Source organism: Sus scrofa, chromosome 13 (genome assembly GCF_054392235.1).
Source record: "Sus scrofa isolate SSC_HxYL_T2T_F1_AM1 chromosome 13, Sscrofa_HxYL_maternal_Yorkshire_Landrace_v2.0, whole genome shotgun sequence".
NCBI classification, from domain to species: Eukaryota; Metazoa; Chordata; class Mammalia; order Artiodactyla; family Suidae; genus Sus; species Sus scrofa.
In genome coordinates this window covers 215,767,459-215,788,243 of record NC_139395.1, presented here as the reverse complement: position 1 = coordinate 215,788,243, position 20,785 = coordinate 215,767,459, and the positions used below count along the sequence as shown (strand labels likewise).

Here is a 20,785-nt window from a genome sequence, read left to right as displayed (position 1 = left end):
TTTCCCACACCCTGACATGGAGAAAGAGGGAGGGAAATTGATGCAAAGATTGAACCTTGGTAGAATGAAAGCATCCTCTCAAACTGAGATGTTTATTAATTAGCTGACATCCGCTTGCGATGGTTTTAATGTTCCGTTACCTACATCTTGTAAATTCTTTCTGACACGCTCTAGGCACTGCGGTGTGTGAGCAATAACTATGTCACAGAGGCATTTATTTTCCTGAAGGTTCTCTGTGAGGTGCCTTCTGTGTCTATACTGAGTATCACATGGGGGGAGTCCTTGCCTCTGCCAGCCCCCACCTCAGCTGGCACTGGAATTTGCATGGAGTGAGCAAAGATCACCGCCTCTTCACAAAGTGACCACAGAGAGGCCGAGGGCTGCCCAGAGCTTCCACCACCTGCTGACCCACATCCTCCCAGAGCCCACCTGGGGTCCAGCCGCAGGAGATCCAGCTCAGTCATAGAGGAGGCCACTGGCCCCGCCCCTCCCCACCTTCAGCTGGCACCAAGCCCGCCCAAACATGCTTTTAACTCTCAGAGGCGCTTATGCCCTCCTTAGAAGAAGCAGCGAAATAAGAAGTCCACTGTTTTTCACTCCTTTCTCTTGAGCATGTCTTTTGAACATAACTCAGAGATAAAAAAAAAAAAAAAAGTTCACTTTATTCAAGGCTGTGGTGCTGCTCAATACAGTTTAAAAAAAAAAAAAAGAGACGTAGAAGTTTGATTATACCTCTCATTTTGATTATTTTATTTTCTTGATTTCTATTTGAAGAAAAATAACCCAGGGATCATTTTTCTTCTTCTTCTTTTTTTCTCTTTTGTTTTTTTTAGGGCCACAGTGATGGCCTATAGAAGTTCCCAGGCTAGGGTTTGAATCAGAGCTGCAGCTGCCAGCCTACACCACAGCCACAGCAACACCGGATCTGAGCCGCAGTCCGAAACCTACACTGAAGCTCAGGGCAACGCCGGATCCTTAACCCACTGAATGAGGCCAGGGATCGAACCCAAGTCCTCGTGGATACCGTGCGGGTTCATTACTGCTGAGCCATGATGGGAACTCCAGGGATCATTTTCCAAATTCAGCTTCTTTTTTTTTTTTTGGTCTTTTTGTTGTTGTTGTTGTTGTTGCTATTTCTTGGGCCGCTCCCACAGCATATGGAGGTTCCCAGGCTAGGGGTTTAATTGGAGCTGTAGCCACCGGCCTACGCCAGAGTCACAGCAATGCGGGATCCGAGCTGCATCTGCAACCTACACCACAGCTCACGGCAACGCCGGATCGTTAACCCACTGTGCAAGGGCAGGGACCGAACCCGCAACCTCATGGTTCCTAGTCGGATTCGTTAACCACTGCGCCACGACGGGAACTCCCCAGCTTCTTTTTTTTTCAATAACAGCAAGATGTAATCCATACACCATATAGTCCCCCCATTTAAAGTGTAAACTTCTGTGGTTTTTAATATGTTCACAGGGTTGCGGGACCATCACGATAGGATCGCTTCTTTTTTTTTTTTTTTAATTTTTTTGAAGTATAGTTGATTTAACACAATGTTGTGTTAATTTCTGCTGTACAGCAAAGTGATCAGCCATCGTGCTCCCTTTAAAAAGTGGCTTCCAGGACCTCCCTTGGCACAACATGGATTCAGTCTGGTTTCCCCACTCACTGTCTCCCTTTTCGCCCGCATTGCTGTGTGGTGGGAATTAAGCCAAGAGTGATGTTCAGACACTATGTAGGACTTTGACTCATCAAAGCATAAATGATAAGCTCACAGAGGCAGACATCATGCTAATTATTGGAAATTGTTTGGCAACAGAGCCTCAGGCTTCAAAAGCCTCTTTGTTGTTGAGTTAACCCTAGAATATCCAAGCATCTTCCTCAGTCCAGGTTTATTCAAGTGGGGCATGTCTCCCACGTATGGCTCTGGGTCCTCGGCAGGCACGTTCTCTGTCTGGCTTTATGTGCCTCTGGTTCTGTTCATGGGGTAGAGCGGCTGGTCTCCTGATGGGGCTTCTGTTCCAGGGCGGGGAAGCAATGCTTGGCTGAGCCCCGTGGGGTGTGCTCTTTCTACGCTGCTTCTCACCATCCCACTGAGGTCCCAGCTGGGACAGAGGATCCCGTTTGTCCAGCATCTGATGTCCCTGGCCGTCGTGGAGGCGGTGAGGTCCATTCCCCAGTACCAGGTATGTGCAGTGTGTCACCGTGACATCCCGAGCACGCGTGCACATCTCAGGTAGGGTTTGTTGTATGCGTCAAATGACTGCTGCATTGTAGAGCCTCCACCTGCTCTTTGTAAAGCTGGCAGCAGAGTGCTCCTGCAGTTTTAAAAGCATCTTCAGCTTTATAGCTGCTTCAGGTTTGCTGGAATGTGTTTATTTCCCAGAATTCCCTTTCAGTCCTGTTGTCAGCCTTCTCATATACTCTAGTAAAGACAAGCCTTTCCTTCCTTCCTCCTGTCCTCTCTCCCTCCCGCTCCCTTTCTTCCTCTTTCTTTCTTTTCTTCCTTCCCTCCAGCACATTGGACTTGGATGGGTCTATCTGTGGGCTTTTCCGGTGAAAAGTCTTGTTTTATAGACCTAGACAAACCTTTCCATTTCCTACCTTCATTTACCACACTCTGTGCTCAGCAAAGCTGTCCTTTGTCAGTGGCTGCCCAAGTTCAATGTGCCTGCTTATTTGGGACTGTCTACCCCCAGCTGTAGGGACAGATGCGCCTGCTTTATCATTACTTTCGAATGCTTTGGTGTCAGTTATTAAGAAGGCGAGGAAAAGAGAGCAGTCTTTCCATTCTCCCATTCCCCGGGCTCCACTGCTCTATCCCCCTCCTCCTTTTTCATGGAAAAATTTCATATGGGTATCAAAGGGGGGTTCCTTCCCAGCCTCCCTCCCACCTACAGCTCTCAGACTAAAAACAATTATTCTGTTACTTCCTGAAGCAGGATGTTAGGATCGTGACTTTTAAAGGGGGCCCGTCTTGGGTGTTTTCATGGAGAAGCGGTCCTCTCTGCTGCCCCTTAAGCTCCTCCCATGTGGCCTTGTCCTCATAGACACAGTATGTGGGACCCGTATTTCATCGAGTCACTGGTGTGACATTTATTACTGGCTGCTCAGCATCCTTGCTGTGTCTGATGGGCTTGGGCTCATCAGACGGTCACCAGCCTTCACAAGGCCAGCCTGCAGCCCCTGCATGAGACACTTCACCTTGCGCTAAGCAGTTGAGAAGAGAAAATTCTGTTGGGGGGGGACATGTTTTTAACCCTAGCAGCAGGTTAATTAGTCTTAGGAAAATAAAACTTAAATTAGTCTGTTTAGCTTTTTCATGGTTTTGATTTCGACCTACTTGTTAACTTAGCATTCTTTGAGTGCCTGCTGTTTGCAAGGGCTCTGCCAGGTGTGGGGCAGCAGGACGGGGGTGGGGGTGGGGACCCAGACGTGTGTGCCCCTATTCTCCTTAAGAAGCTCCCACCATTTCTGCAGTTGCCCAGCTCAGCCTTATCTGTATGGGATTTCATTGTCGGTTTTATTGAGATCTAACCGACATACTGCACTGTAGCAGAATGCTAACATCCTGATTTTCAAAGGGGGCCTGTCCTGGGTGTTTCAGTGGAGAAGCGGTCCTCTCTGTTTAAGGTGCACAGCAGAATGACGTCACACATACGTGCACATGTATAATATACGCATGTATATATCTCAAAATTATCTCCGCAGTAGATTGAATTAATATCCATCACCTCATATAGTTATTTAAAAATTGTTTCTTCCCTTGTGATGAGAATTTTTAGGACCTGCTCTTCAGTATTTATTTTTAATACAATCTAATTAGCTCACTCAGTGAGCTATAAGGTGGTTGAAGTAGACCTCCTGTTCTGTAGGGCTGGCCTTCCTTATGTCCTTCCCAGCTTGTCCCCAGCCAGAGGTCACCATCAGCACACAAATCATACCCTGCCTTTCCAGACCAGAGGCTGCATCAGTGGATGGCTCGCTATTCCTTCCAGAACAGCGCTGGGCTGCCTGCTCTTGCACCCGCTGTCTCTTCTGGCTCTGACCCCTCTGACCCACACAGCCCGGCTCCCTCTCTCTTCTCTGCACCCCCAAGTCCTGTTCCTCTGGAGGCCCACCTCAGACGCCGTGCCCGGAAACTTCTAACTACAGACTCTTCCCTCTCCGACACCATATGGCACTTTAAATGTCTAAGCCACTTCTGTGGTCGCTCCCACAGCTTGCCTGGAAGCAGGATTCCATGGGAATGAATGGATTTGTGGTCCAGCTCTAGCTCCTACAAAGTAACCAGCTCTTCGTATGCAGGATTAGTTTTATGTTGGTCCCAAAGAGCCTCCATGAGCTTTCCACATGGGGTCCCGTCGCAGCTGTTTGAATAATGGCTGAGACAAATAAGCACCTGGACTTTCTCTTCATCTTGGAATAGACGTCCCTGTTTACTGCATGGGAACCCACAGTTTCGTAAATTGCATCGCTAGCTAACTAGACCTGAACATCTGATGTGACGCAGAAGCCAGGGCCAGCGCCAAAGTAAGCGGCGGCCCGGTGGCGGCGGAGCTGTTTCTGGGCTTTGGAAGGGACTGTGCTGGCCACAGGCACACACGGGCAGAAAAGAAAGGCGGAAGAAGGGGAGTCAGGAGAGGGACCAGGTCCAGTCTCCAAGTGACAGATTTTCTAGGCCGGCGTTTCTCACTCAGCGCCACTGACGTGTGGGCCGGCACCCCGGTTGTGGGGCATCCTGTGTGTTACACGCTGTGGAGCAGCACCAGCGGCGTTTCCCCATGGATGCCAGCAGGATCCCTTCAACCCATGACAACCAGAAATGTCTCCCAATGTTGCCAATATCCCCTGGGGGCGGGCTTCCCACCCTTGCCCCCACCCTCCATCGAGAACCCTTTTCTAGTCAGAAAAGAAAGATGAAGCTCCCATCATAGGACAGAGGAGCTTCTCTAGGGCAGAAGCACGTTCCCACTAGCCAAGGTGAAAGGAAGGCTGCTGGAGGGAGAGAAGGGGACTGCCTGGCAGCAGCAGCAGGTGGCTTTGCACCTGGGGGCTTGCTGTCAGAAAGCCCTGGGTCTGTAATCCCAGCTCTGCCACTTGCCAGAGGTGCAGCCTCAGCCAGGCCAGGCATCTCCTTTAAGCTCAGTCCTTCCTTCGTGAACCCACTAGAGGTGATGCTAGTACCAACACAGGTTCGGAATAAGTACCATACAGACGAGTGCTGATGAAACTGACAGCACTAACGGCCCGAACCCAGCCTAAACCCAGATTGGGACTTAAACCCACGGTTTTAAATTCGAGTTACTCACCCTGTGTCCGGACTCACTAAGGTTCAGGTTCTTGAAGCCTTTGCCCAGAAGGAATTCAGCAGAGACAAAGTGATAGGGAAGAAACAGACTCATTAGGATTGGATGCTTGTAAGAGATGCAGGCGGGCAGACAAGGAAGCTCCGCCTGAGGATCCGGTGGGCCACCGTTTTATCATCCAAGGGGTGTGGGTGTTGGAAAGGCCCTCCTCTTCCTTTCTGGGAGTAGTGTCTCCTCCTCGGCGTCGGGTGAGGTGTATACAAATCTGCTGAAGGGTGGTCTTCAAACTCTCGTCCTGGGTCTGAATCTGAATGCGGGCTCATCCCATCCCCCAGCCAATGACCTGAGGCAATTCTCGCATCTCCACTGGTCCAGCAAGTCTGCCCTGTTCTTATGTCTTTCCTGAACTCACAGTGGTCTCCCAACATCCCCCGGGTTTCCCTCTTCATCTGTGATCCCCTGTTGGGACTTCTACCACCACCTGTGCCTGCTCCATCCCTATCACTGAGATGGGGCTCGGGGCCATGCCTGCCCCAGTGAGCAAAGAGCCAGCCCTGTGGGACTCAGCTACTCTTGGTCTCCTGGTTTTATTCTGCTGAGTGTCTCTCTTCCAGCCTCATGTGTCCCGATGGGCTTTCTCTGCCCACACCTGGCTGCCCGTCCCGGGCCCAGGAGTCCTGGCAGTGCCGGCGCTTACTGGGTCTCGCCCCATCTGTGTGCCCCAGCTTAACAGGTGGGGCCGGAGGTGGGGGTCGGGGTGCCCCAGTTCAAAGCTCTACCTACACTTGGACCTTTCCATGGAGACTGGGGCACAGGCCCCATCCTTCAGGATGGAGAGGCAGCCGGCCAGCGGACAAGTCCACGTCTGTTACCCAAGTTGACTGTTGGCAGTTTGTGGAGACCTCCTCTAATAACTAAGTAAAACGAGTTGCACCATAGCATTCTGCTGGAGACCTTTCTACCTGGCTTGTACGACACTGGTTAGTTCAGGGCCATCCTTCTTTGAGCACAAGCTCCTTATGGGAAGAGAGCCCTGGCATGGTGGTGGTGGTTGGCACTAAGATAGTGAGGGGGTGGGAGAATACTGGGATTTCTGTCGCAGGTGTTCTGTGAGTCTCCTTGCCTCTAGCCCCAAGGGTGCTCTCACACTGGATTGTTCCACAGAAGTGATGAGCCGTCCGAAAAAGATGACAGGATGCGTCTCCATATTCCACTTGTTTCTTGAATATTCTGCTCATGTTTTTTTTTAGCTGGACAGCCTCCTCTAGTCCCTTTGTGACTGCCTGATTAATATACAGATTTTCCTTTAGGACATCAACTTACGGGTGAAGTGGCCCAACGATATTTATTACAATGACCTCATGAAGCTCGGTGGCGTTCTGGTTAACTCGACACTTATGGGAGAAACATTTTACATACTTGTCGGTAAGTTTTTAAAGCCTCTCCCTTGGAATTTTTATCCGAATAAAAATAAAATTGGTTCCCACATGGCTACATTGAGGGGAGTGCCTTATCACATGGGGTTACTTTTTCTTTCCTTGAGTCCTGAGTTCTAGAACACAGTGTGCATGCAGAACAGGCCCAACTGGCAGAAAGCCTTTCAAAGGGACTAGTGTTCCTGTCTATGCCCCTGGACACCAACGGATTGATATTTCATCAAACAATTGTTTTCTTTTTTTTTTTTCCTTCTGGCTGTGCCTACGGCATGTGAAATTCACAGGCCAGGGAGCAAACCCATGCCACAGCTGTACACAGGTGCATGTAAATCCCAGCCCCCCAAGGGTCGTCAGAAGATGGGCTTTGGGTACCATCCAAGCTCCCTCTGCGACCTACACCACAGCTCACGGCAACCCCAGATCCCCACCCACTGAGCGAGGCCAGGGATCGAACCCGCCTTCTCATGGATACTAGTCGGATTCGTTTCTGCTGCGCTACAACAGGAACTCCCTGGAGCATCTTCTGAGGGTCCAAATGAAAGCAACTTTCCCGTGGCCTGGAAAGGTCAAGTTAAGAATGCAAGAAAGACTGCCAGGAGACCCACCCTTAAATTAACTTAGCAGTGGTCCCTCTTGCTATTTTCCCTAGGATGCTGGATTTTCTGAATACATGGGAGATTTTTGAGCACTTTATACACTCAATGCAATGCCTTTACTCCACAGGCACTTCAGCTATTGTGTATATTCTTGAATGAAAGGACAAAGGAACAAATGCAGATTCTGATCCCGTTGCTATAGTTACTTGTTTTTTCCCCCAGATGTAATTTACCTTGCTTTGTATTTTTAATAGCAAGTATATTTAAAAAAAAAAAAAAAATCCGGGGCCAATCAATCCTTCCCATCACACTGAAAATGGCTCAGAACATTTACCCAAAAATACTGCTATTGTCAGTGTCATCGTTCTCGCCGAGGCGACCTCTGGGGAATTGTTTTGGTCTCAGAGGTCCTGAACAAACGGCAGTCTCACTGCCTCGCAGTGTTTCATTTCTCATTGAAGGCCTCTTTGAGGGTGACTCAGGGCCCTGCTGAAAACGAAGGCTCAGCTTCTCTGCGGACCAACCTCTCCTGCAGAGGATGGCGGTGTTGGGAACAGCCGAGATAAGCCAGTAACGCCCTCTGCTGAGGCCCTGGGTTGGGCCTGTAACAGACCCGCTGGACACCAGTGGGGCCCTCTGCCCACAGTGTGACCCAAGACTGCCAAGGATACAGTATTAAAAGATGTATTTTAGGGTGATGCCATGACCAAGGTCTGAAATCTCTGAATCCAGCGTTTACTCCTTAAGACCTGAATAAAATTCTTTGTTCTCAAGCATGTGCTCCATTACTCAAGTAGAAAAGGAAACAAGAAATTTTATTTTATCTCGGGCTCAGTGAAGAACTACAATCCTTGGCTAGACCACCGGAGGTATGGGTTCAGAAGCAACCCTATTTAGTCTGATACAGAGCGTCTGCTTAACTGAATCAAAAGCAGCTTGCTTTTTTTTCCGGCCATGCCTGAGGGGTGTCGAAGTTCCTGGACCAGAGATTGAAGCTGCACCATGGCTACAGCGAGAACCACAGCAGCGACAACACTGACTCCTTAACCCACTGAGCCACAGGGGAGCTCACTGTGTGGCTTGCTTTTTTCCCCAACTTATTTGTAGTAAGGTTGGAATGGTCCCGGCTTGATGAAGACAGTAAAGGAAGGATGAGAAAGGAAGATGGGCTCAAAGACCTAAGTCATTCTCTAAGCGTCCAGAAACAACTCGAAATGAGGACGAGGAAGCGGGAAGTTGACAGTAAAAACTTTCCAGGTGGCTGAGAGAAATGTGTGATGCCTTTATTAGACTGAGTTGCTCATGTTTTCAATGGTTGGTTTTTGTCCAGGCTGTGGCTTTAACGTGACTAACAGTAACCCTACCATATGCATCAACGACCTCATCACAGAATACAATAAGCAACACAGTGCAGGCCTGAAGCCCTTAAGAGCTGATTATCTCATCGCTCGAACTGTGACCGTGCTGGAGAAACTGATCGACACATTTCAGGAGGAGGGGCCCAATGGCGTTCTTCCTCTGTATTATAAATATTGGATACACAGGTCAGTGCTGGCTTTCTTTGTTTTCTTTAAAATTCCCTTAGTAAGTCAGTACCATAATATCTTAAGGAGAAGCTGAGCACTAGTTTCTACTCTACTGGTGGATAAACCTGGTAGGTAGCCCCTCGAGCAAGTTAGCGTCACCAGTAACGGGACTGACCGGCGTCTTGTGCCTCCTTGGTGGGATGCACTGGGAAAGACACAGTATCACTGGAGGTTTTCCAGCCCAACGTGTTTAAGCCAAATCTAATTGTGACAAAACAGACAAATCTAAATTGTGGAACATTCTAGATAATAACCGTTTTCAAAGTTTTCCCAAGGCAGCAGCTAGCAGCCTTACCTGGGAACTTGTTAGAAATGCCAATTCTTTTTTTTTCTTCTTTTTCCTTTTTGTCTTTTTGGGCCGCACCCGTGGCATATGGAGGTTCCCAGGCTATGGGTCTAAATGGAGCTGTTGCAGCCAGCCTACACCAGAGCCACAACAATGCCAGATCCGAGCCACATCTGGGACCTACACCACAGCTCACGGCAATGCCAGATCCTTAACCCACTGAGCGAGGCCAGGGATCGATCCCACAACCTCATGGTTCCTAGTTGGATTCGTTTCCGCTGCGCCACGACGGGAACTCCAGAAATCAGAACACCCTGAACTTCTGAAATCAGAAACGCTGAGACTGAGGCCTAGCATTGGTGTTTTAACAAAGGCTCCAGGGGTTTGCAAGCCCCTCAGTTTGAGCAGCGCGGATGTACACCAACCAGGCCTCTTCCCCTTCAACAGTGTCAGTGTCTTTAGAACAAAGAGAAGGTAGGAGGTTTTTAAGATTAAAGAAGACTAGAGCAGCATGACAGCTAAATGCCATATGTGATTCATCATCAGATCCTGGAAAGGAGGAAATAGCCACAAAGGGTATTAATGGGACAATAGGGACATTTGAACAGGGCCTGCATATTAAATAATGTCATTGTATCAAGGTCAAGTTTTTTGAGAGTGATAATGTTATTCTGGTTTTGTAGGAGATTATTCTTATTCTTTGGAGCTACATACTGAAGTATTTAAGTATAAAGTGTCACAATGCCTGCAACTTACTTTTAAATATCAGCCAACCTCCACTCCCCAGCAAAACCGTCTGTGTGCGAAGAGAGCAAATATGGAAAATGTTAGCAGTTGGTGTGAATATGAGGTTCATATTCATTATGTTTCAGCTTTTCTATTGATTTGAAATTCTTCAGAATAGAAACTGGGGAGGTTCAGATTCTATAATTTTTAAACTGTTAACAGGCATATAATTCAATAGGTACATTTGGAAAATACTCAAAAGAAGTAGAATTGGAGTGAGGTTAACTTATAATTGATGCCACCCAACTCAATAAGATGAAACTTTTCAATATAGCCCCAGAGAGGCCCATCTCAGGGGGAAAAAACCTAGCCGGCTGCCATGGTTTCTCTAAAGGGCCAGAGGGCAGGGAAGTGGCGTCCGATGACCCTTCCAGGTGATGGGAATTAGCAGTGGCCTCGTTCTCAAGAGAAGCGGTTCCTAACTCCATCCTGGGCTTTCCCTCGCCCTTCTGGTGCTTACCAAACGATGCAGACTTCAACTCAGATGCTTTGCAACTGTATCTGGTCCAGCCCCTCCCCCGCCCCAACCCTCTGGCAGAGCGGATAATTCCTCAACTGCCTCAAGCATTACCCTTCCTGGTGACCCGGGGCTGTTCTTCATCTGCAGTGCTCAGCAAGTCCGCCTGGGAAGCACCGAGGGACCAAAGGTGTGGATAGTCGGCCTCGATGATGCCGGGTTCCTTCTGGTTCACCAGGAGAATGGCGAGGTGGTCACCGTGCATCCAGACGGCAACTCCTTCGACATGCTGAGAAACCTCATCGTGCCCAAGCGGCCTTAGTGCCCGCGGAAGAGGCCAGGCCCCGCGCCGCTCAGATGAGTCGGGCCCGATGCGAGTGCCCTGCAGACGCATTCCAGCTGGATTTCTGCCCCTTTCCTAGCCCGTGGATCTGCGGAACTAACTCTGAGCTCTAGGCGAAGTTTTTCTCCCTCCGGTTAACCTATGACTTCTTTAATTTTATTCTTTCGTCATTTTATTTGGTGTTTGAAGATGTTTGGGTGAAGATTTAGTTCGGGTGAAAGCCCTGCCACAGGTGTGAAATTGTTCTTCCCTCTTGGAATTGGGTGTATGCTAATTCACCAAAAAAAAAACAAAAACAAAAACAAAGTTTTTACATGGAAACAGCAATGGAATAAATGTTTTCCTGTAGCGGAGAGCTTTACCCCTAGACTATTAAAAACAAATTTCAAAAAATGCTTTTGGGCCCAGGCTGTTGGTGAGTTAGAGTCATGGGAACAGTTTACAAGCGAAGTGTTTTCCTGCAGAACATATGCTGGCACTCGGTCGTCATTTTGGTTTTTTTGTTAATGAAGAAAAGAGAGGGTGGATGCCTAAGAGTGACTCTCAGCCTGGTGGTTTGTGGTCCAGTCACGATGTCTAAACGGCTACAGAAGCACATCTAGCTGGTATGATTGCCATGACCTTTAACTTTACTTTGCAATTACTTTGACATCAATTAATGAGCTCTCCTTTCATGAGTTTAAATTTATTGCATATTCTGAAGTGCTGGGATCAAGTTCAAGATCCTTAACGCGTTGATTAGGCAATTGCTGGGCCGTGAGGGTGGATGATTTGGCTCTAACAGCTGGAGATGAAGTCTTCCTCTCATACCACACGCAAAGGAGGATTTGGAGCTTTTAAGCCTTGCTTTGAAATGTGGAGCGTTCTTGCAGGACTGAGCAGTACACAGAATATAAAAATACATGCCCGTTCATTTGTAAGTCATATTTTTTGCCTCCTTTTTCTTATATTGCCAAAAAAGAAAATGTTATTGATACTGAATAGTGGTACCCTCAGTTAAGAGGGTGTGTGTGTATGTGTGTGTGTGTGTGTGTAGCTTTAAAAGACGTTCCAAATCTGATGCCCTAAGAGTCTCCGTGGAAGAACAAAAGAAAGGAAGCCTTTTGATATACATTTGCTATTTCCAGATGTATTCCATGCTTTTTCCATGTAACTCCTATCTCTCTTGAACTTGAGAATCATACGCATTACTTTACAGCCTGAAAAGGCCATTTTTGGGTCCGTTTTTCTCTCTTCCTGCCAATCCCAGCTGAAATTAGTCGAAAGAAAATTTGATGAGGCTCTCAGCTTTGAACAAAATCCCCTTATGATACACTAGCACCATCTTTATCCAGCTTTACGCAGTCAGGCTAACTCCAGAAACTTGTGGTTTGCAGTATAAAATCGGTCTACCTTTAGCCAGGCACAGGCAGCCCTCCATAGGAAGGAAAATAATAACACGTTTAGTTAAGTACACCAATGCAATATGTGCGTTTTCGAAATGTAACTTTAAAGTAACTTCAGAAGTAATCTTTGCAAATAAGGCTTCAATTAGAATTATTTTTCTTAAAAAATCGACCACTCTCTCTTAAATGCCCAAGTCTAAAGAAAAGTCCACAGCACCCCAGAATTACAAAATCACCCCTGAGAGGACATCTGCAAAATATCACCAAGAAGAAAGATCTCAGACTAATGTTGCAAGTTTCATTTCTCAAACTTTGTAATAGAAGGCGAGTCATCTCTCAGAGCTGCCATCTTGACTTTTTGGATTTCTTTGGGGGGTTATTTAATGAAAAACATGCCATGATTTGCTTTAAGCTAAAGTCCTATTCTAGACAGTCTGCTTTGAGAAGAAAAAAAAAAAAAGGTTATCATTTAATTTCCTTTTGGTAAATTAAAACTAATGAAGTGTGGCCACGTCGAAGCAATGGAGACGTTCTGGGCGTATCGCTTTGCCTCTGTGCTTCTAAGACTCGTCTTGCTTGGGCCGACACCCAGTTGTCTTGAGGGGGACGAAACAGACTTGGCACAGAGATGAAGATACTTGGAGCAGTGTTTTTACATAAACCTGATTTTGCCTCAGATGAACCAAAGACTTTTTAATTCTGCTTCCTGTAGAAGAACAGCTGGATAAAGGCACTTGACTGATAGCTCTTAGCATTAAGGAAGCTTGTCTACCTGCTATACTGCACTCATCCATTTGGGGCGTTTGTGCACCCCGTAATCTGTGATCTCAAGGAGCTTCAACGTCTTAACGGGAACTTTGCATTTCCTTCTTAATCTTTAAAGACCACAGTTTTTGCATTTAACCTCAGGACTGGCCTGTGCTTTTAGGATATTTGAATTGTGCCCCACTTCAGAGGCTGTGCATTGAGCATCTACCAAGTTATGTAAAAGGCAAAACACCCTCCCCTCTGGGCTGGTAGCAAATTTCAGAGTAATTCTTGAGGACAAATGCCCTAAAATAGGACACAGCAATAGCAGGGCTTCCTGCGGCCCCTTGCTGGGTCAGTGCTCCTTGGCAGTGGTTGTCCTAGCAGCACGTACACTGCAAGGAGCAAAGTCAGAAGTATTTGTGTCCGGTGGGGTTTGCTGCTGCAGCACATTGGCGCCTAATATGGGATCAAGTGGCCCAAGGAAGGGTGGGTGCAAGACCCAGAGAGGGGCCGCTTGCAGCATTTCCCCCCCGCCCCCCCGCCCCATACATGCGGGAGGACTACCACGTGGTCAGCCCTCACCCTTGAGTCTGAGAACCAGGAGCGAAGCCAGCCTCACCCGGCAGTTTCAGAGCGCATAAAAGAGTCATTTTAGACTTCCATTCTGTAGATCTGTTTGCTCTCAGGCAAAGATGGAGAGTCCTTATTCCTGGGGCACTACTATGCATATTTGAAAATAAAGTGTGAAATCTCAGCATCTTCCGTTTTTCAAAGAATCATCTCTGAAAAGTAACTACTTTAAACCAATGCCTATAACTGCAAGTCTACCAAAATAAACTTTAAGACTTTCTATATAGTTTGGGCTCGTTGTTATTTTTACCATGTTTCATTTGTAAAAATACACAACTCCTCTTGGTTACAGTACTTTTATTCATATTTAAACATTTTTTAAAATAAATAGTTTTACATAGTAAGGAATACGTATGTATTTCTAAGTATTAGAAAGCTGATTGCTTTGTTTTAATGTATTTTTGACACATGTATTATGTATCATACAAAAGAGAAATTGCTTTACTCCAAAGAATAAGAGTTAGCAAAACCCCAAAGTTAAAAACAATTAACTGACGTGAGAAATAAGTTTCATGTGGTAAAACATTATATTTGAAAATTGTTGAATGGAACAGCAAATTTAATGTAAGAACAGATTTTGTTCTTGTTGGATCGTTCTTATTTTTTTGTGAATACTGCCTGACTTTTGTCTCAACAGTTTTTCTCCAAGATTTTAACCTTTACTTATCATACATCCATAAGTTTAGGAATAGCTTGAACAATGCATCTTAGCTAAGCCAAGGGCTACGATTTGCTAAAATTTTAGGCTCCTGTAATTCTATGGAATTTCTTGGAAAATGTTCTTTTTATTCCGTTTTATCTGTAGCAGCCCCCACAGTCGACCTTAACCGCCTTTCAGTCACAAGAAAATATACTTGGGGTAGACTTTATACGGGATTCATTGACGGAGTAACCTCTCCCACCTTTAGGATGCATCAGACTTTAAAAGGATAAAAGGGGTGGGGGTGACGGAGCAGAAAATGCAGGCTCTGATAGATTTCCTCCGAGCCGGCAGCGCCCCACACCCTGCTCACTTCTCTACAAAGGTATGAATGGAATGGCTTTTCTAGAAAGGGCTTCCGTGAACATAAAGGAATTCCTTTCCCTGGGAGGCCCAGTGGCGGCAGGGCCAAGCCAGTCTTGAACTGGGCTTATTTCTCAAATCCATCTGATCAGGCATTTTTGTTGGCATGCTAGCGCCCACTCTAACTTTCTTCATTTTTTTGTGAAAGATGGACATATTTATTAAAATGCTTCCTCTTCCTCCTGCAGAGCCCATAGACGTCAAGAAATGATACCCCAGCTTAAATGTACGGGCTAAAAGATGAAGTAACAATATTAGGTTGTCATGGTAACTGCTCTTAACTTTGCCTGGAGCTCCTGGCTGCCTGGAAGCCCAGTGGCATAGGGCGCGTTCTAGTCTATGAAAACTGATGAGTGTTTGGGCAGGGATGTTTTTCTAGTTCTCATTTTAGTTTTCAAGTACATATACGCTCAGCCTTAAGCCTATTTATTTGTACATCTATAATGGTCTTCTTTCCTAACAGTAACCTTTGATATTAAACTGCTCTGAAAGCCTTCATGGTTTGTATTTATTTACACAGCCCCCAATGGTTAATAACCAGGTAGACACAAAAGCATTTTACGGTACTTTATTGAAAAATGTCAGGTGATATGTCCTGCTCATCAAACCTGCACTTTCCAGGAATCGTGGTTTAATCATGGGTCTCGGCAGCATAAAAATAATAGCCCAGGCTTATTTAATGTGTGTACACTCACAAAAAGCTGTTCATGAGGTATAGCTAAGTGTGGTAGAAGGTACAGTTATAGTGGTGTGTGCCTTTGATTCTTAAGACTCTGCCCCTTCACTGTAAGACACACGTTCCTAAATTTGCAAATTGTACCTTAAGGCAACTGACCCTGTCCTAGGGGAAAGGCAGGTTCTCATAGTGACACTGGGTTGGCAACAGATCCTTTCACATTTTGAGAACAGTCAATGTACGTGCACTTTGATTCTAGAACAGTGAGTTCAAGACATTTGTGAGTAACCTTTCCACTCATGGAAGTTTTTGAAAAAGCAGCAAAATGAGGGAGTGTTTGAGGGGAGGGCGGATTGAAAGACAGTGGTTCAATGTATTGATCCACTTCAGAGCCATCATAGGAGTTTTAAATGGCGAAATCTTGAAGCAAAAGTATAAAAACAAAATTTAATGGAAGTTTATTTTAAAAACACTGCTGGTGCTTCGTAAAAAGGTTTCTGTTTACCTGTTACACACATGACTGGTTCACACGGAGTTTTCTTGCTCTGTATAAAATGCAGAAAACGCTGAAGACAAAGTGGACATCATTTTCCTTACATCCCTTTTGCATGTTTTCTTCCACGAGGCGCAGTCCACTGACAATTTTCCGTATTGCACATGCAATTTCACTAGCTTTATGAGCACTACTTGTAGCAAACACGAGCCTAGAGAAGTACAGGTCTGTGTGGGCCGTAGGGAACTTGCCTTGTCATCACACCTGACAGGGGTGGCCAATCCACTGGGCACCTAATTCATCCACATGTCATTCTCATAAAATATCTTTTTTGCATTTAATGCCTATTCAGGACATTCCGAAGGTGCTTTGCTTGGCGGTATCAAGAGTTCGTAGGGGTTCGGAAGGAAGGGCTCGTGAATGCACTTGTGAAACACACCCACCATCACCCCTTTGGTCTCGGCTTGTTGACTTTTGTACTAAAGAAAGGGTTAAATTAAAACGTCTTTTAATGACACTCATGAATGTAAGACAGAGGAGTTGTCCGTTCAGAGAGGACTTAGTCACACTCTGCCTCTCTAAAAGGGCTCTCGTTACTCACAGGGGGCCTCCAGGTCTCCCCCCCTGCACCTGTATCAGGGTGGGCTTTCCTCCTTTAAGTAGAGGATTTGGTGAAGCGGGGGGACCCCCCTTCAATCCCCCGGAGGGGCAGTGAGCATCTGGGCCAAGGCAAGGCGCGCAAGCCTGGTTTCAAGGTGAGGACCCCAAGGGTCCCCAGAGACGGAGTAAGTGAGGCCACACGTGGGACGTCGGGGACGCTCAGCTTCGCCCTTTCAGAAAACCCGGCTCTTGGAGAACAAAGGTCGGGCGGTCAGGTCTCCCCCTGTCGCAGTCTCAGTCCTCTACGGCGGCGTTTATGGCGTCTACGGTACAAATCTAAAAGGCGGCGGCGGCGGCGTTCTAGCAAAATAGTCGTCTCTGTATAAATTAATTTAAATCGTGCATATACAGCTCGCCCCTCGTGACTCGGCTGGACTCTGCCAAACGGGAGCCAAGGAGGCTGGCCTATGGCTTCTCCCCGCGAGCAGCCCTGCGCGAGGCCGGGCGGCCCCGGGACCCCGCGGTCCGGCCCGGGCGGGTCACCTGCCGTTGGTGATGATGACCGAGGCGCCCAGGTAGTGCGGCAGGGGCGCGCCGGGAGGCGAGGCGGCGGCGGCGGCGGCGGCGGGGCCGGGGGGCCGGGGCCGCAGCGCGCCGGCTGCCGCCTCGGGGACGCCGGGGCCGCAGGCGAGGGCGGGAGCGGCGGGCGCAGCGCCCCCCAGCGGCCCGCGCCGGGCCAGCACGCGGTGGTAGTTGAGCAGCACGAAGGGCAGCTGCGCCGGCGCGCCCGGGGGCTCCGGGGCCGGCGGCGCGCAGCACTCGGGGGCCGGGCCCGTCAGCGCCAGTCGCGCCCCGTCCCGGGCGGCCTGGCGGGCGGCCTTGGCCGGGCCCAGCGCCGGCTCCTCGCGGTAGTGGCCGCAGCTCGGGAAGCTCGGCGGCGGCGGCGCGGTGTCCTCGCCGAACCTGCGCGCGGCGGCGGCGGGCGCTGTGGGGACAGGCGACACGTTAGACGCCCGCGCGAGGGACGAAAGGGACATTGCCAAAGCAACGCTAAACCCAGAGAGCCCTGGGGACGCCACCACCCGGGGGCCGCCCGCGCCCCTTCCCCGTGAGCGCCCCGCGGTGTCCAGTCACGAAGATGCTGCTTGAAATGTTCTAGTAGCCGCAGGAAAGAGCCTGGGCTGAACGTTAGTAAGATACCTAATGCAACAGAGCCAGCACGTTTCGGTGCGTGATCAATATCAACATCACGGAGCTAGCGTATTTATTTCCGTCTTCGAAATGCAGGGCAGACCCTCTGAGCACATCGCACTGGCCGCACGGGGCTGGTGGTGGCCATCATATTGGGCAAGGCTGCTCTAGAGGCTTCCATGGCCCTAGTGTTAGACGGCCCCAGTCTGCCCTCTTTTTTCCTTCCCCCTCAGCGGGGTGGAGTGGTAATGACTCTGCTCCCTTGAGTACCCTCGCAATTAAAGTCATAACCCCGCCCACTAATTAGAAGTCTGCAATCAATTAGCCCTCCTCCCTTTAACCTTAAGACATTCTTTGTCTTTCTTTAATATAAAAAAGACTAGGAAGTCGATCACTTGCCCCCGATTAGCACCTTAGGTCCATTTTTTACCCAGTGTCTGACAAATGGAGTGGTTTTTAACCTCTGTTCACTTTCAAAAGCGCAATTTTAAAAATCAAATACTGTATTATCTCATTGGCCAACTTCCTCACAGAAAAGAATGACCGATTCAAATCAGTCTCAAGTGCATAATATTTTCATCTGTTCTCAAAACCCTTTGTTTTGTTTTTCTTTCCTTGGCTGTTGGTGGACACCCCTTCCTCTGAAATCTGAGGGGCCCAATGCACTGACAGGTATTGGGATCCGAATCTGAGACACGGTGGCTCCTGGGCTGCCTGAGGCCAAAAGGCAGGGCTGGCCTGCCCTGGTTGCTGATATGTTCTTTTTTCAAAATGACTACTTTGGAAAAACATGTCCTAGTTAGGGTGGATTTCTCCCGGGGTCTAGGCCTTTTCTCATATTTGGAGACGAGATGTGGCTCAAAGGCTTGTAAAGACTGGATCACAGCACTGGCAAGAGGTTTGCAAAGCTGCCCTTGGAGCAGCAGAGCCCTGCCTGCCTCTGCCTCCAAAGAGAAAGTTAGAGGGGCAGGAGGGACCCTTCTTTAAGCAGGTGACTCTTTTCTGGGGCTAGTAACAGTCCCCTCAGTGACATTTGCACAAACCTGAGCAACCTACAGGCTGAGCGGTCTGGGTGAAACAGAACACACCTCTTGCAGCTGACTCTCAATCCCCACCTTCCACCCTCTGCCTGGGGTTGCCCCAGTGAGCAAACAGGAATCTGTCTGGACCTGGGGCAGCTGGTGGCACCTCCACACAGGACCTCTGCTTGCCTGCCACCATCAGGAGGAGCTGGCTGGAAGGTCATTCCTGTCTGCGTGCCAGGCTCTGCGGCAGGCACTTGACACGGCTTATGATCCCATCTTACAGGTGAAGAAACTGAGGGTTTGTGTTATTTGCCGGGGCTGGTGAGTGGCGTTTCTGTCCCCGAGTCTGTGATTTTCCACCACTGTTTTCCACGCTTCGAAAACTGGCATGGAAAGAAAACCAGAGTGTCCCATATTCATTTTGGGGTGGAATAGAAAATCATCTTGTAAAATAAATACAGCTGGGGGTTCTTGGTACATAGGAAAATCATTTTTCCTCCCTTTAGGGGAGCAGACGAGGCCAGGATTTTTACGGAGGGTGGCCAAATACCCGGTTTCCTCTGCCTCCCACCCCACCCCCGGTGCCCACGAGGCACAGTGACTCCGTCACCCTCATGAAGCACTCGCAGTGAGAGCAGGAAAGCAGAGCCATTCCCACTCAGAAGCAGAAACAAGGGCAAGTGTGCCCAGAGCGTGCGGGTGCCTTTTCCATCTGCCACCCACGGCCGCCACCGGCACAGTTCACAGTCCTGCCCCCTCCTCGTGCACACAGGACCCACCTTCGTAGTTTGGCCCAAGGCTGTGCCGAGCTGTGTTCGCTGGCGGCTGGGAAAGGCTTTTAGCTGGAGACGGGCCGCTGGGCACCAGGGGGTTGGCATAGTGCCACTGGCACTCGCTGCCGGCTGGCAGCGTGCTCAGCAGAAAGCGCGCCACCTCGCACGGGGATCCTGGGGGCTGCCCGAACTTGGCCGGCAACATAGGCTTTTTGCTGCTGAAGACGTGCGAGTCCAGAGGGAAGTGTCCGTAATGGTAGGAGAAGGGCAGGCTGTAGGACGGGGCGTACAGAAGGTCGCCGCCTTCTGAATGGAGCTGCTGTTCTGGGGGAGCCGGGGCGCTGGCGGGGGGGCTGGCTCTCCAGCTTCCGAGCTGGCCGCAGTCCAGTTTGTCCATTTGGAACGAGCTGTATTGCTGCAGAGCAAAGAAGACGGATGAAGGGGCTGGGAGCAAACTGCTTTCTGATCCTCTCGAGCCCGCCCCATCCCAGGGCTGGACCCAGCCCGGCCACCTGCGCCAGGTCCTGGGGACAGGTGCCCGGTGAACACTGCCCCAGGGACCCACCCTCTGCGTGGAAAGACAGCTTCTCAACACAGCAGATATGCGTAGCCACTTGCACCTTCTGAGAGCTGGCAAAAGACTTTAAACAGAGATGGGAGGGTTCCATTAAAAACAAAATACTATGGAAACCAGAGGCACCAGTGTTCGCAGCCACGTTTACACAGGTTCTGGCAGCTGATGAGCTCTCCCACCTTAGTCCTCTGCTTCCTGGACCTGACCCGTCCACCGGATGTTAGCGGTGCCTTCCTCCCCGGTCCCAGTCCCTGCCCTGTGGGCGGGACATCCCAGAGGGACGTCCAGGCAGGGAGACTCCCACGTGCAGTCAGAGGCTCATCATCCCTTAAGATACCCAGTGTCCGGAGCCCCTGCTGGGGGCGAGGGTTACCTGTGGGGGGTACGGGTTTGTTCTCAGCTTTGTCTTCATCTTTGTGTTTTTGGGTTTTGCTAACTTCCTAGTTTCTTGTGAGGTAGACAAGGCGGTCCTCCAGGAGTCCTGGGACTTGGACGTGGACACCTGGTCCAGGGACAGCTGCAGTTCCTTGTATTCGATATCCCTGAGGAGCAAGAGTGGGACAGGTCACGGCCCCTGGCTGCGAGGAAGGGCAGTGGCACCTGGCACCATCCCTGGGGGGCATCCCTGGCACCATCCCTGGGGGGCAGTTCACTTGAGAAGCTCCACCATGTCACTTCCCTGAGGTCGGACAGGGGTGGGATGTGGGGGCCACTGACCCTTGTAAGAGTCACCCTGCAGGCCCCAGGCTGGGCTCGGAGACCCCTGGACACGCTGAGTGAGGTTAGTGTTACTCGGCAGGATTCGAGGCAGGGCGGCATGACTCTGCCCTGT

The 20,785-nt window shown here is 49.2% G+C and overlaps 2 protein-coding genes across 13 annotated transcripts in view; one reads left to right on the top strand and one right to left on the bottom strand.

Annotated features, from left to right (window-relative positions):
- Positions 1-13,784, top strand: part of HLCS (holocarboxylase synthetase) — a 212,541-nt gene extending 198,757 nt beyond the window's left edge. For 3 of the 8 annotated variants that reach the window (XM_084992093.1, XM_084992092.1, XM_013982582.3), the window contains 4 exons: positions 2,020-2,180; positions 6,614-6,728; positions 8,666-8,879; positions 10,601-13,784. In XM_084992093.1, the coding sequence (XP_084848219.1) occupies positions 2,020-2,180; positions 6,614-6,728; positions 8,666-8,879; positions 10,601-10,772 (662 nt within the window). In that variant the 3' untranslated portion in view covers positions 10,773-13,784. Of the gene's footprint in view, positions 1-2,019; positions 2,181-6,613; positions 6,729-7,023; positions 8,880-9,890 lie in introns of those variants that run through there. The other 5 variants (XM_084992094.1, XM_084992091.1, XR_014825174.1 and 2 more) reach the window with 4 other exon arrangements.
- Positions 13,785-15,173: 1,389 nt separating this feature from the next.
- The window catches only part of SIM2 (SIM bHLH transcription factor 2), a 50,051-nt gene continuing 44,439 nt past the window's right edge, over positions 15,174-20,785 (bottom strand). For 2 of the 5 annotated variants that reach the window (XM_084992132.1, XM_021070967.2), the window contains exons 9-11: positions 20,327-20,495; positions 19,386-19,794; positions 15,174-17,375 (exon numbers count right to left, since the gene is read on the bottom strand). In XM_084992132.1, the coding sequence (XP_084848258.1) occupies positions 16,930-17,375; positions 19,386-19,794; positions 20,327-20,495 (1,024 nt within the window). In that variant the 3' untranslated portion in view covers positions 15,174-16,929. Of the gene's footprint in view, positions 17,376-17,610; positions 18,990-19,025; positions 19,795-20,326; positions 20,496-20,785 lie in introns of those variants that run through there. The other 3 variants (XM_084992134.1, XM_021070968.2, XM_084992135.1) reach the window with 3 other exon arrangements.